This window comes from Tripterygium wilfordii, chromosome 23, assembly GCF_013401445.1.
Source record: "Tripterygium wilfordii isolate XIE 37 chromosome 23, ASM1340144v1, whole genome shotgun sequence".
Taxonomy (NCBI): Eukaryota; Viridiplantae; Streptophyta; class Magnoliopsida; order Celastrales; family Celastraceae; genus Tripterygium; species Tripterygium wilfordii.
Window position 1 is genome coordinate 4,638,813 of NC_052254.1, and position 15,091 is coordinate 4,653,903.

The window sequence follows — 15,091 nt, forward strand, 5'->3', positions numbered from 1 at the left end:
ATAACGTGTAACAGCTTCATTTGCTTTCCAAGTAAATTTGCATAATTTGAAGTAAATTTGTATTTATGTTTGGGTGTTTCATTAAATGTTATAAATGTATACAAAGTATTTGGCATACTGTGTACCTTTTGCTTAAGAATTTTTGTTTGCACAAGCAACATTAACACAATACAAAGGTGTTTTTTTTATCAACCGGACGCGTGTAATGCATATATAGTTGACAATTAAGTAGTTTTTTTTTGAAGAACTACTTAATTGTTTTTTAAAATAATAAAAAAATATGAGTTATAGGATGAGAGTTAGGTAACAAATCTTTTTATTTTTATGAGATTTAAGGATAAATTTAAAACCAACGGTTCAAATTGTTTAAATTTTGAGGCTTTGTTTGGAACTCTGTATAAGATAGTATAATTTTCCTATTCAATATATAATTTAATCATTGTATAAGTCGATGTATAATTTAATCATATCCGATGTTTGAAAATAATATGATATTAGGCTTGTATAGTATAAGATTTGTGATAAAATATATGGATTACCCTCAATTAAAGTGAGAATGAGTGTCTTTTTTTATCATTTGACATGTTATTTCTTATACAAAGCGCTCCGTATAAAATAAAAACGAGTTTGAGGTGTTTTAATATTATATGATCGACATTGTATAAGAACCACTTTTGTATAAAGTTATACTATCCCGAATATTATAAAAAGTTATCCAAACACCCGATAATCCTATAATCCAATCAATAAACCAAATAAATCCTCATGTCAAAGCATACATAACTATAACCGGTTGATTTTCTTTATCAAACAACTTTGATTAGAGGTAAGACTTCTCTTAATCTATGGCATGAAAAAGGGGAAGCTGAGGTCGAAATATTCTAACCCGTATGATCAGTGCACACCTTTAAACCGGAAAAGGGGAAGCTGAGGTCGAAATCCGGCGTGGATGGTGGCGCAGTGCTGGCTCTGTATGACTCCGACGGCGGCCCCCAACTCTGCTTTCTTCCCACGACCCAAACCTATGCCGCTGTTTTGTTTTTTTATATCTTAGTAAATGCCGCTATTAGTAACAACGGCATTATATAATCCTCATTGTCGTTGTTCTCAATAGCGGCATTAGTTTGTCTTTACCATTGTCGTTGTTGTAAACAACGGCTTTAATTAAATTTAACATAGTCGTTGTTCTCAACAGCGGCATCACTAAAGACAAACTAATGCCGCTATTGAGAACAGCGGCAAGGTGCTAGAATGCTAAAAAGTTTAAACTGTGCGTTATATGCCTAATAAAAATACGTACGGATGCCATATCGAAAAAAAACTCGGACTAATTGGTTGGCCAACTCAAAAAGGCAAGGGCAAATGTCAGTCTTGATTTATTCTCTTGAGATTTCGTCGTGAACAGACTTTCCAGAAGAAAACTTTACAAGGTGCGGCTATTTCCATATATAGCTGACAATTATCCATTTCTCACTCCTTCGCCTCTTGGCTTCCGCCATCAACCACCGATGAATCCATCGGGGCAAGTCCGGGGCATTAATCGTTATGCACCAAATCAATTTTTTTCTTTTACAAAATTTATAGATAAAATATAGTTATTATGGTGAATCTAATGATGTAATTTATTTTTTATGAAAAACTACTTAATTATTTTTTAAAATAATAAAAAATATGAGTTATAGGATGAGAGTTAGGTAACAAATCTTTTTATTTTTATGAGATTTAATGATAAATTTAAAACCAACGGTTCAAATTGTTTAAATTTTGAATGTATTATATTTTTGTGAAAAAAATAATAATGGTTTGGAGCACTAGACGTACCGTACCCTTGATCCCCGATGATGAATAGGCTAACTACTAGCTATACAAATCGACACAACAATAATAGCACTAACACAAGAAGCAAAACTAAAATGTCATACCACCATAATCCATTCACAAGCCATGTTAAAATATGTTTCCTCACAAGGAAAGAAGAACAAATCTAGAATAAGTGGAACTAATCCATTTGAAGAACAAACAAGCTTCCAAAAGAAAAATACAACACAGTAGAGCATCCAAATTCTGTATCGATGATTCAATAATAAACCGGTTCAAACGCAGTCTCAAACAAAAAAAAAAGATGGCAAAATAACTAATCAAATACAACACAGCTGGAGCTGGTTCCCTTATAAAAGGGTCACCCTCTCGATCATTCAGGCATTTACCTGGCCAAGAATCGAGAGCAAAATCCATGGGTATTATGGTTCAATTTCTTTAGTCAATAACAAACTGCTATAACATCGAAAGATATACAACTCAATCAAAATGACCCATTTTAGGAGCTCCACCTTATGACGGAATACAAAGTTGCTTGCCTAAAAAAAAGTCGGCTAAGAGGGCGTTGTCGAGATGTGAAAATAAGCATTGGAAGTTTCAAACACTCTTGCAAACGGAATGCCTCTTACAGCAGGCTCTGGCAAGCCTCGATATCTGATGCCTGTGAATCCAACAGTGCTTGCCCACGACCAGAAGCAACTAACCTCATCGCTCCATCAAACACCACTTTCCGGAACATGTCATCTTCCATCTTCTTAAGGACCTCAGTCACAACCTTAAAATCCAATGCTTCTGCCAAAATTAGTTCTCCAATTATCTCACCAAAATTATTTGGCGCCTTCGGTAAATCAATTCCAACATCATCTAGCATCGAGGCATATAGGAGACAACCAGTCTCTATGTCTCTCGCTGTAAGAACCCTCTTGGTGAACAAATATTCCATAAGTTTCCCAACTAGTTCGATACACGGAGGACTTTTCTCCAATCCAAGGGAGATAGCTTCCTTGACCACCTCAGGGTGGTATGCAGGAGTCTTTAGCTCCTCCACACATTGGAATGCTTCATCCAAAATTCGGACACTAAAATATTCCTCCAAGAGCGCTACTGTCTTTCTCCGAAGTTCATCTGGATTCAACCTTGCAACTGAAGCCGAGGATTTCTCCATAACAGGAGGCACAAACATAGCAAGAAAAGGTTTCGCCTCTGCAGGCTCAGTGCTTACAGCAAAGTCGGATGGTCGAAAAGGGGGGAAGCCACCAATACCCTGCAAAAAGGCACTATTCCTCTCACTGATGACCCCACCACTACCCTGAGGTAACAGCCTAGCATTCACTGATGATGAATTGTTAACCAATGGTGCTTGTACACGGCCTACAGCCTGCATACCTGGTCCATCACCCCTTGGCATCGACCGGGTCTTTGGAACCTCCCAATTATCATCATCAATTCTGGGCATCCCAGGCATTTTCCTAGTACCTGGCATGCCAGGCATCATTCCCCCTGATCCTGGTCGGTTCATTGGAAAACCCCCAGGGTCAGCAGTCCCAGGGGGCCCAGATATTACACCACGATTATTCCTAATACTTGCAGTGGCACCAGGACGCAAGCCGAGATTTTTCTCTGCCTCAGAATGGATTTCAGTAATGGTTTTAGCTTTTACCTGCAGAGATACAAGAAGGTAAGAGATTTTAAGAATTGCTTCATGCAACACCCACACACATGCTCAAAAACCCAAGCAAAAATTTGTTTCAGTTACCTCTTCACGCCTAGGAACCCAATTACTTGCTCGCAGATCAAGCACATCACGAACCATGAACCTCATTCGTGGAGCCAGTTGGGAATTTGTAGTCAATTCCTTCAGTCGGCTAAAGTAGATATCATTTATACGCCTTGATTTTGGGCTCTCATCAAGTTGCTTGCCTATGGTGTTAAAGAACTGACAGATGGCTTCAACATTTTCCTCCGCTGGACAAGTTTTGCTATCCTGTCCCAAGAGCTCCTGCATACGTATGAAGTAACAATGAATGACATCAGAGATATATCCAGTTTCATTGCTTGCAGAATAGCTAAACAAAGGAGCTCTTATAATAACCTGAACGATGTGATGGACTATCTTTTCAGGTACCATCTTCTGCTTCAGTAGCTCCCCAATCAAACGGATGTTTCCAAGAGTACGGAGCTTAATGATTCTTTCTTTGTCTCGGCGCTCCATCTCTTGCTCTGGAGCGTTCATCTGTCTCATTTCTTCCCTCAGCTGGTCAGCACCCTCAAATGCCTCCTGGCAGTTATTCAAGAGGACTCGCTTAAAGGTGATTTCTTTACCACCAGGTTCATCAGATGGGAAGGGGGGCAGCTTTTCATTAAGATCATAACACAAAAGCGCATACATGGGACAAAATGTGGGTTCCAGAACAGCCTTATCAAATATTAATGATATAACACCCTGCATCAGAAAGCCAACTGAGAGTTCAATTGATGATTCCAAAACTTTTAACGAACAAAATATTTAGGCAAAGGCAGGTTGAGGTGTAAAATATATAACCTTCAATATATCAGCTGAAGTAATGCCAGAATCAATAAGTTGGCCCTTAAGGAGATCAAATTTCTCAGGGGTAAGCTTGTTCAATATCCTGCAATGATTTCGATTTATATTAATAAACATTACTACTCTTAATTTCACTCACCTCCTAAAACCAAGGGTGTAAAAACATAAGTATCTCAGACAATTAAAATGGGGTGCATCCCCCAAAGTTGCAAATTTACAAATTTACAAATACAAGTAGGCAAGTAGCAAAACACAAGCGTGATGTGGCACATTAATCAAACAAAAAGTGGTTTGTGATTGAGTTCATTGTTGACTGTTGTCCGTGACTGGTAACATGGATTATATACAAATTTTTAGACATGCTAACACTTCTAAATCACATTAAAAAATTTCATGTTCACCATTTTGCAATATCATACTTATCACATAACAAGTCACAACGCATACTGATGTACACAATATAACACATTTTCAACAATGAAAATTCAATGCATGGCTCTTAAGTTGAAAAACTAAGCCTCGAGATATAACATGATGCCGCAAGTTAATAATGTAAACATGTGTTCGCTTTTGTTATTAAGTGTCAACCGAATGCGTATCTTATCATCAATCTTGTATATTATTTGCTATGAACAAAAACACAAGTATTTAGACTCTTCGCCATTCTAGAGACTTCATTTAGAACTTGCAGAAATTGAAAACAGCTATTTAGCAAGTTGAATTGAGTTTCCTATGCATACGAAGATCAGGTATGCCATTAGCCTAACAATTAGAATTTGAACAGTCATACTGAATTATAATGGTCATATCTTACCCTTTCACAGTCTTCAAGACACGGTCGTTTTCAGATAGATTCCCCCTTCTAGCTGACCATGGCACCTCGGCCTTTATTAAAATAGGAGCAGGTCCTCCCTATTTTAACACAGAAAACATCTGTTACACTAAGCCCAAAAAGAGTAAGAAGCAAGAGGATGAATCAATGAAATACAAGGCCACTATAAGTTTGAAGATACACACCCAAAGATACTGACACAAAAAGCAAAAAAAAAAGAAGTATTCAGACAAATAAGTCAAAATACAGGTTAGATTCTTTATCCAGAAATAACAGAGAGAATCAACTGAAGCGGAAAACAACCACAAAAAAACTGAGATATGCAATATAAAGTTCTAACACTAAATCCACCAAAAAACTGGGTCGCCATGAAATAAATTTCTTAAATTTGTACCACGATGACAGTTTTTAGCCTTCTAAATTAAGTGATAGAATATACACTACATGAGAAAAAAAAAAAAAAAAACAAGAAGAAGAAGAAGATGGATGTGCCCATAGTTCTTTTCCATATTATTCAGTATTTCAGTATGGATGCATCAAACTGAACCTCACAAGCGGGGGCGAAGAAAATAATGCCACTTTAAAACTTCCAGCAGTAGGATTTGTAAAATAAATTTTCCAGAGATTCGGGAAAAAAACTTTCTTTAAATATTCATTCTTCTTTTCCCTTCACTACCTGTAAAACAGACATAGGCTGACCTTTTATTTTGATCACCACCACGTTCTATCTAGACATTAAGACAAGGATACACTTCACCGAGATAATTATATGTTTCATAGTTGATCTTAAGACTCTGATCTGACCATGGATTTACCTTCATTTCTATCCTAACTCTACTACTATAATCATGCATTCACTTCAGCGCTCTTTTTATGAGATGAGTCATGCGTGGCAGAGCGTAGTAGAAAAAAATTTAGAAAGAAATGGTTATCCATAACAAATTATCCTTCAGCATTTCCATCTATATGGCAACAGGTTATCCAGATAACATCACTGGATCCATTCCAGAAGGGAACATCAATAAACACCCACAACAACAATGTCAAGTTCCCTGCAAATAACTCTCTTTAAGGAGAACTTGACTACAATTATATGGGTAAATTCAAAACATTAGTCATATACAGCTAAAGTACACACAAAATAAATAACTAAAGAGATTCAGATGAATCACCGTTTGGTTGGCAGAGATTTGTGCCCTTGAAAATTGGGAGTTGAGTTGGTCTTGGCGATTAAAACCGAGCTCTCTGTTCTCTCTAATGGAATCCCAGGATCTGTCATCTCCAGAGGTAGAAAATGGAGTAGAACGACTACGCCAGTCACGATTATCAGGCTCAGAATTATGGCTTTGAGACTGATTCAGAGGCTGCGGGGAGAGAATAAACTTAGTCATAGAAGGCATCACAGTTAAGTAGAAAGATGAACATAGAACAAGTAGTTCAACTTTAGTAATGCAACAAAACTCCAACCGTTAACCGAAACCTACCAGGAATAAACACACGTGTAGAGATATAATTAAAATCCAAACGCCAAGTTCAATTATGCATTGACACACACCAAATTTTTTTAGAAGACATAATAAACAAGCTACAAATTGCCAGATCAGAGTTGGACAGCAACTCACATTGGTTTCTCCCGTGGCCCAACTTTGTTCCTCACCAAAAAGTTCAACATCAATTTCTCGTTTGATTTGTAGAATCTCTTCAGAAACTTCAATATCCTATGAGAAACATCAATAAGGGTAAATAACTCTCATGCACAAGACTACTGCAGTGAATGAGGTCAGGAACAGGAAAGATGTACGCAAATCGTACGCTCACATAATATGAGGAAACATCAATATATAGAACAAAACTCAATTATAGTACTATATTTAAAGTAATTGATTCAGTTCATCTCAATTCCAAATTGTATTGCATTACATCATATTTAAACATCAGATCACGTGATTCAATTTTTCACCTTTCTAAGCTCTAACAGCTGCTCTCTACTGTAACGTGCACGATCGCGGCCCTCAAACCTTGAGTCTCCAGTCTAAACAACAAAACCACCACAAAGTCAAAACCCTAACATATAATATGAATGACAAATTCAGAATCAAATCATCATAGAGCATGAATGAAAAAAAAACAGCAATAGAGTTGAACAAAATCATGCATAATCAGACCACAGTAGTGCTCCTATGTCTAGAATGACCGCCAAAATAACATTACTCAACAACAAAAAGGCACAAACAAAGAAGCTGAGTATAAACAAATATTATCCGGGTCCGAGGAAACGACATAATGTCCAAAGCACGGCTCTTGAACCACATCATGGAAACTTCATCACAGCAGCAGCAGAAGCCCGGACAAATACTTGAGTAAGGGACCATGAAAAGCATAACAGAAAAACGGTAAATCATTCAACCATGAGTACAGATTGAGTAAAATATGGCAAGGATTAAAAAAAAATAACTTTAATTTCTGTAGGTCCTTTATGGGCAATCTTGAACTTAATACAAAGCCCACCTAAAGCCTACATATTCCTGTTTGTCCATATTTACAGCAGGCGCACATATTAAGTGCCCCACCAAGAACTAGGACACTGAATTACAATCCCTGAAGTGTTAATTGCTCTGTTAAGGTCCAAACATCACAAAGCTTACTAACATAATCAAACTCTGTATGAGCGGACCAAGTCAAATCACCAATTAAACTGCAGAGACTCAATTTGAAATGCATCATGCCGTCAAGTATTCCAACTTTGGAAGCAGATATTTCAAGAATACGAAATGTCGCAAAAACTAATTCAAAAAATAAATTAAGAAACATCAAGGAATCAAGTTTTATATCAGAGCATATTTATCTGTTCACATATAACTAAAATCCTTACTGAACACGGGAGGACAAAGGTAGAAAACACAAATACACGCCCAGCTAAAACATTATGCTCCTAAATCTGTGGTTACCAACACAACAATCAAAAAAACCACACCAATATTAAATCTTCACCAAGACCGGATCTATTAGAGTCCAAAAAAGAACCCAAAAACTCCAGTCATTCAAATAAAAAACAGAAACCTCAGACAGTAGCAGCTTCGGTACCATCATTCGAAGAAGCCATAAAACAAAAAACTGAATCCATATACAATCAATAACAAGTGTCTACACACAAAAGTCCTAGATCCATTGTGAGAGAGACGGATTTTATAAAACCTTAATCGAAAAAGAAGGAGAGGCGCCGCCATAAGGACTTAATAGAGGGAGATCGCCAAAAGCAAGATTGACAACTGCGGCAGCTGACGATGATGATGACGAAGAGTTATCGAAGCGAGAACCAAAGAGTCTGCTCCCTCGACCACCACCAGGTCTCAAGCTCAACACCGTCTGATCACTCTGCTGCATACCTCGATCTAGCACTCCGGATAAAATCTCCGCCGTCGAATAAAAAAAAAAACAGACGAAAACAAAGATACGTATATAAATTCAGCGATGCGAGACGCTGAATCAGGATTTGATAGATAAAATTTTGTGTATTACAGAGATAGACAGGGAAAGATGAGGAGTTATATAGGATTTTTCTCTTCTGCGGAGGAGCAGAGAAGAGAAGTGTTTTGTGTCCTGTAAGGACGGACGGTGGAACAGAATACAAACCCTACAGCATATGCATATGGGTTTTTTCCCCTTTAAAACGGTGCGTTTTAGGAAATCAGATTCAGAATATCCCGCAGTTTAGTGTAATTACGTTGGTGTCCTTGTTCTTTATGATACGAATTAGATTTCCTGCGCCTGGACTGACAATTTAGCCCTCCTACTAATAACTTGTGAAGGTCTTTTTCTTTTGTTTTCTTTTTTTTAATAAACTCAAAGTTGTCAAGTTATTGAGATTGTTTGGTTTTCAAGGGTAAAATGTTACTTTTAATCACTAAAGACATAATTTCTATTACAAATAAGTCACTCGTTGTTCAAACATTATTGTTTGATCATTGATCTTACATAATTGTATATGGTCCTTTTGTCTCATCTCGGGCAATCGATGGATTGACATGGCATCAAAATGGGTGGCAGGGGTCTGCTGTAGTTTTTACTACAGCAGACCCCGCTGTAGATGTTTTGGGTAACAAAATTTTTTTATTTTATTTTGAAAAAATTATAAATGTGTAGTTTATGATCTAACGAATCCAACGATTCCAACGATATATTTTTTGTTTGAAACAAAAATCAAATTCATCTTGATCCAGACACCGAATGTTTTGAGTTTATATCCGACGGTCTAAAATTGTTAAGCATTTTTCATGTAGCATATGATTTTTGTTTTGAACAAAAAATATATCGTTGGATTCGTTAGACCATGAACTACACATCTATAATTTTTTTAAAATAAAATAAAATTTTTTTTTTTCTTAAATTACTATTATAGCGGGGCCTGCTGTAATAAAATTACAGCAGAGCCCCGCCACCCGCATCAAAATGTTTAGGAAGACGTTTTTTTAGCTTGGCTAGACTAACAATTGCTTATGTGACAATTTATTTCGGGAAAACTTATATCATTATCTTCAAAGTATTGGTGGCATCCTCTAATCTGTCAATAACATGTTTTATGGCTTCCAATCTCCGGGGACGACCTTCCTTCACGGTTACCTCGCTCTTTTCTCCTCTATATATTCACGTTTCGGTACTTCTCTAAACTGAATTCATCATTCTACGATCGACGGCGCCGTCATCTCATCGGCAACAACCAACACCATTTCCCGCGCCTAGTTGTTGATGACGGTGTTATGTCTTTGGGCTTCCTTATCTGTTGGAGGAATGAACTTTGGGAATACAAGGGTGTTCCTTAATAGATAAATATTTGGTCTAGCCAGGGTGTGTTAAGGTTTCTCTTAGATTTGGATCTCCTTCAAAGAACTGTGAAGACGATTAAATTTTAGGGTTTCAAAAGAAAATTTTGATTTTAGTCTCCGCTTTTCTTGGTTTCTATGCATCAATTGTTAGTGTTGTCCTAAGCCATAACAACATATTTAACAATAACAAAACACATAGGAGCACCGTACTTCCATATTAACATATATATTTTCGTTCGGTCAAAATGTCATGTCAATGCATTGACTATCCAAGATTAGTCAAAAACTAATCGATAAATGATCATGTAAGATAAGTTACCAAATCATAACGTGTGAACAAAAAGTAACAGAGTTATAACAGAGTCGTCTTTCAACGATGACAAATGAATTTTATTCGGGTTTTTAGGGTGTCCGAACATAATGTTTTTAATTATAATAATACATGTTGAGCAGTAGGAATTGATTGGGAATTCTAGGTTATAACTAAATTTGACTCTAAAATTCTATAATCAATATGTGAATGCATATTTTTGTATCCAAGGTATCAACTACGGACTTTCCTACACTCCCCTCACAGACTTGTTTCATAAAATAATCCCACCTCCACCACTGTTAGAACTCAGCTCCTCTTTAGTTTGAGAGAGTGAGTACCCAATTTACCAAGTGTATGCAGAATTTGGGCTTTCTTACCCTGATATTTCAATCCAGCTAATGTATTATGTGTTTTGGATCCTCCTTAGGCCTGCACGTCAGGGGCTGCCCTGGGCCTGGATGAGCTGGGCTGCCGCCCAGGAGCCACAAATTTTTTGGGCCCCTAATTTTTAATAATGTTAGTTATATATCGTAGTCCATTTATCCTCCCAGCCCATTTTAAAACCCCATAAAGAAATAAAGAAACAAAGAAACAGACAATTGACACTAAGAGCACTTTGTACAACTTAATTGTAAAAAGGTCATGGGCCTTTTTAAAATTGTAAAAAAGTACAATTTAAGGGTAATTTGGTCATCTAACTTAAGATATTTTTTGATTTATACCTATAATACCCTTCTTCTTCTTCTCCTCTCTCCAACTATCCAACTCCAATGTGTTCCTTCTTTCTCTCATTCTTCTCGATCTAAAAGCTATCTCCTTCTTTCTCTCCTTCTGCTTCTTCTTCTTCTTCTCGATCCGAATTGTTCTTCGTTGCATTCTTCTCCGTTTTTGACCGAGCTTCTCCTCTCTTCATCTGTTGCTCTTGTCTCCGTTTTTGGCAGATCTGGACTATGCTTCGTTGCTCAATTTGGGTTATGCTTCGTTCTCTCCTCTCCTTCTTCGCTCTGTCTGGTTTGTACTTCTCTTGCTCATTCTGGAAAAACATTTACAGTTGCAGAGATGTATCACTATAGTATCACCAACACCAAAAATCCACTAAAATGGTACAATTGAAACAGTATGCATACTTCCTCTTCCTAATTACTTTTCCTTTCTTGATTTTTTTTTCTTGGTTACCTCTCTTGCTAGTTCTGGAAAAACATTTACAGGTGCAAAGATGTATCATTATAGTATCACCAACACAAAAAATCCACTAAAATGATACTATTGAACCATAAAGACATGTAATGCAATCAAATTTACATTCCAACATTTGTATCATCATTTTATGAGGAAAATATATAAATTGAACACTAAATTGGATATTCTGTTTAAAAGTATCACTATTGTATCATATCAACAAAATACCAAAGAAAAATGTCATATCTACACTAAAATTCACCAGTAAGCAAGCCAAAAATCCCTCAACCACTTACATTCCCACAAATTGATTGTTGATATCAATTTAATGAAATACACATTTAGTATCACTATAGTATCAATCATTTGCTGCAATTACAAAAGTTTCACTATAGTATCAGTTTACCAAAATTTCAAAAAAAAAGTATCTTCTGCACCAAAAACAATATTATTCAAACCAAAATTCGAAAATATTGAGGGAAAATAGATGAAAACTAACCACATGAAAGCCTCAAATGCACAAAAGTATCAATATTGTATCAAAAGCCCTAACAAATTCCAACTAACCCTAACTAGCAAATGTGCCAGAAATTAACTAAAATTTTCAAAAATCAAGACATATAAACATGATTTGAAAACAAACAAAGGTTTTCGGTGCACACATTTCAGATAATATCGCCAAAGTATCAATTAACCGAAAAAAGTCTTGGGTATGTAATATACTAACCATTTTCTAGAAAATCAGTATAGTATCTCTCGAGATTGAGAAAGAAACGTCATTATGGATGTGAAATCTCTGAAAATGGAGGTTTTAAGGTCCAAAAATCGATAGTTTTTTTGTGGAGAGAGAAAAACGTGATGAGGTGGAAAGAGAAAATCACGTTATGAGAAAGAAGGATTTGTGGGAGAGAAAATGAAATATGAGGTTATTTTGGTAAAAACAGGTCTCCATTGGATTTTTTGAAAGGATGTTTTAATGGTTGCACATTTTTACAAATAAGTAGACTCTAGTGTACCGACCCACAAATCTCCTATAAAGAAAATTTGAGAAGGAGAGACCCAACTAAAAAGATCAATACCAACCCATTAAAAAATGTTAACGTTAAAATCCGCAAAAAGAGAATAATCAAAAGGCCTCATTGGCTCATTCACTAATCACTAATCACTATTCCTTATTCCTTATTCCCTGTTCTTTTCAGTCCTCGACTTTCGACTTCGCTTCATTTCTACTATCTAGTGCAATTGAGCAATTATAATTATAATTATTTCTAAATCTTTGATTTTACTAAGTTCTCTCTTACATGGATTTGGTTTCCCATTTGGGATTTTGGAACTAGAAGGAGGAGGGGGCCTTGAGAGTTGCATTGTTACAGGTAATATCTTTGGTCTACCATGTCGTAGGAAAGGTTAAATGGGTTAGCTATCTTGTCTATTGAGAGTGATTTAACGGAAAATGTTGATTATACTAACATATTTAGTGATTTTGCATCTCAAAATACTATACGAGTTATATTTAAATAATATATATTTTTTTAGAGTTTAAACTTTTAAGAATTATATGAAAATCACGACAAAAACAAATTTAGAGGATTCCTTTTTTAGAATTCACCTAAAGTCCCCGTAAACTCGGTATGCCATTGTACACGTATTTATTTCAAGAAATCATGAGATATGTTTATCACTCTCGACCACCCGTCTTCCTATTTCTTCTGTCAGGTCCGCGGCGTCTCTCCTCTATACCTAAACCACTCTCCTCAAAGCCTTCATTCTCCTTCAAACCCCTTCCCTCATCCGAAGGTCTGGACACGATCTCGTGTTCGTTTCTATTCCTAAACAATAAATTCCCTTTGGCAGATATGCATTTCCCTATTCCAAAGGGTCAAATATGATGATGCAAAATTCCTTACCTAGAATTCGACCATGATAAGATCATATACATTACATGATTACTGAATAAGCAAATGACTTTGGTGCAGCCACATCAGCTTCTAGATAAATTCTACAATTGTCATGTGGATTAATGAAAATGATTAAAATGCATATTAATTATTTTATTCCAACACAGAAATAACATGTATTAATTATTTTTCCAAATTTTTAATCAATTTAATGTGATTAATTAATTCTGTTACCTTTTATAAACTATAAAAGTGTGTGTCTTTAATTAGAAGAAATCATGCCGTTGACACATAAGAGCTTAAATCTTTCATTCCTATTTCAATTTTTCAATTGATTTTCTTTCCTTTCTCACATTATTGTTTAACGTCTATCATATAATTTAATCCATTAATTGAGTCATTATTCCATATACATTCACACTCATTTGTAACACTAAACGGCCATATTTGATAGACCAACCCCATCTGTAACTGTTATTTCTCAAAAGTAGTGCCATGTTTAATTCTCTGAGGTTTGTCATTTCTATTTGTTTGAATTTATGATGTTTAATACAAAATATTTATTAATTTTTATGATTGCTTAACCTATATAAATTAGAAAATCTTTGTGTTCTCTTCAACTTTCTCAACGCCTAAACTAATTCTTTCTCATACAACGTATCATTATGTCTGATACGCTGAAAATTTTTTTAATGCTTTTGTGCAGCCACATCAGCTCCTTAACTAGCTCTATGATTGCCATGTGGAATTATGATAAAGATTAAATTAAAACAAATAAATTCAAAGTTATGCACTTATACAAAAATAATGTCTATTTGTTATTGTTTTAAATAAAATTAAATAAGATCAAACTGTGGTTAGGGGTTTGAATGCTGTTTACACTCTTCAATTCCCCTATTTATTTCTTTACGTTTAGCCATTGATAGTCGTTAAATGTCTAAGAATTTTTAAGTTGAAATTATTGACTCATTGTTGCATTTTAATGTGGCAAGTGGTGATATGTCTTCACATCCTCCGATCCCCTTTATTTCTAGATTTATGAACAATGTGCTTGCAATTTTCTGCACGCAGATTGAAAGACATGTCTATTTGAGATTGACTGAAAGTTATAGAGGCTATGTAGAGACTATTTTCGAGCAATATCGACGTCATGGTTAGAGCTATTTACCACTTGATATCTATCTCTATGTGCAGTCAATATTATATTAATTCTTTTAAATCATTTTTAAAATGAGTTGTTGAATTTCATTGTAAATTATAAAGATTAAGTTTGTTTTGGTTGATATTTCAGCAACTTAGGGATTTGCATTTCCTTATGATTAATTAGATTTTAAATTTCCTTTGTAGGTTCTGGTGGAAAAAGCATATATGAGGGGATGTTTTCATGTGAGGAAACAATATTTATGTTCTTTATGAATTGGCAATAGGGTCTGTTGTTTAAACATTTTCGTTGGATATTATTTCATGTTAATCTTAATAATAACCATCGGATTTTTACCCAATTTGCGGATTGCTTAATGGTAATATTGTTTTATTCTAATTCATTATTCTCAGAAAATAGATGTGTGTCCTTGTGGTTTTTCCTTAATGGGTAACCAAAATTCGGATTGCTAACGGAGTATTTGGTGTAGTAAACGTCATGGTGCATATAACTTTCCGAGCCATTTCAATTCAATTTTTTTT

The 15,091-nt window shown here is 35.5% G+C and overlaps 1 protein-coding gene and 1 non-coding gene across 2 annotated transcripts; both read right to left on the minus strand.

The window, feature by feature from the left end:
• Nucleotides 1-2,049: 2,049 nt before the first annotated feature.
• LOC119993277 (eukaryotic translation initiation factor-like) lies at nt 2,050-8,809 on the minus strand. Its single transcript, XM_038840330.1, has 9 exons — nt 8,391-8,809; nt 7,156-7,227; nt 6,818-6,913; nt 6,368-6,559; nt 5,178-5,275; nt 4,361-4,448; nt 3,911-4,261; nt 3,575-3,817; nt 2,050-3,478 (listed from the first exon to the last, which is right to left on the minus strand). The coding sequence occupies exons 1-9, from the start codon at nt 8,577-8,579 to the stop codon at nt 2,444-2,446; spliced, it is 2,364 nt and encodes a 787-aa protein (XP_038696258.1). The 5' UTR covers nt 8,580-8,809; the 3' UTR covers nt 2,050-2,443.
• On the minus strand, nt 7,653-7,758 carry LOC119993912. The gene has a single exon (XR_005466606.1). It is a non-coding gene; the product is annotated as a small nucleolar RNA snoR103 (small nucleolar RNA).
• Nucleotides 8,810-15,091: the final 6,282 nt, after the last annotated feature.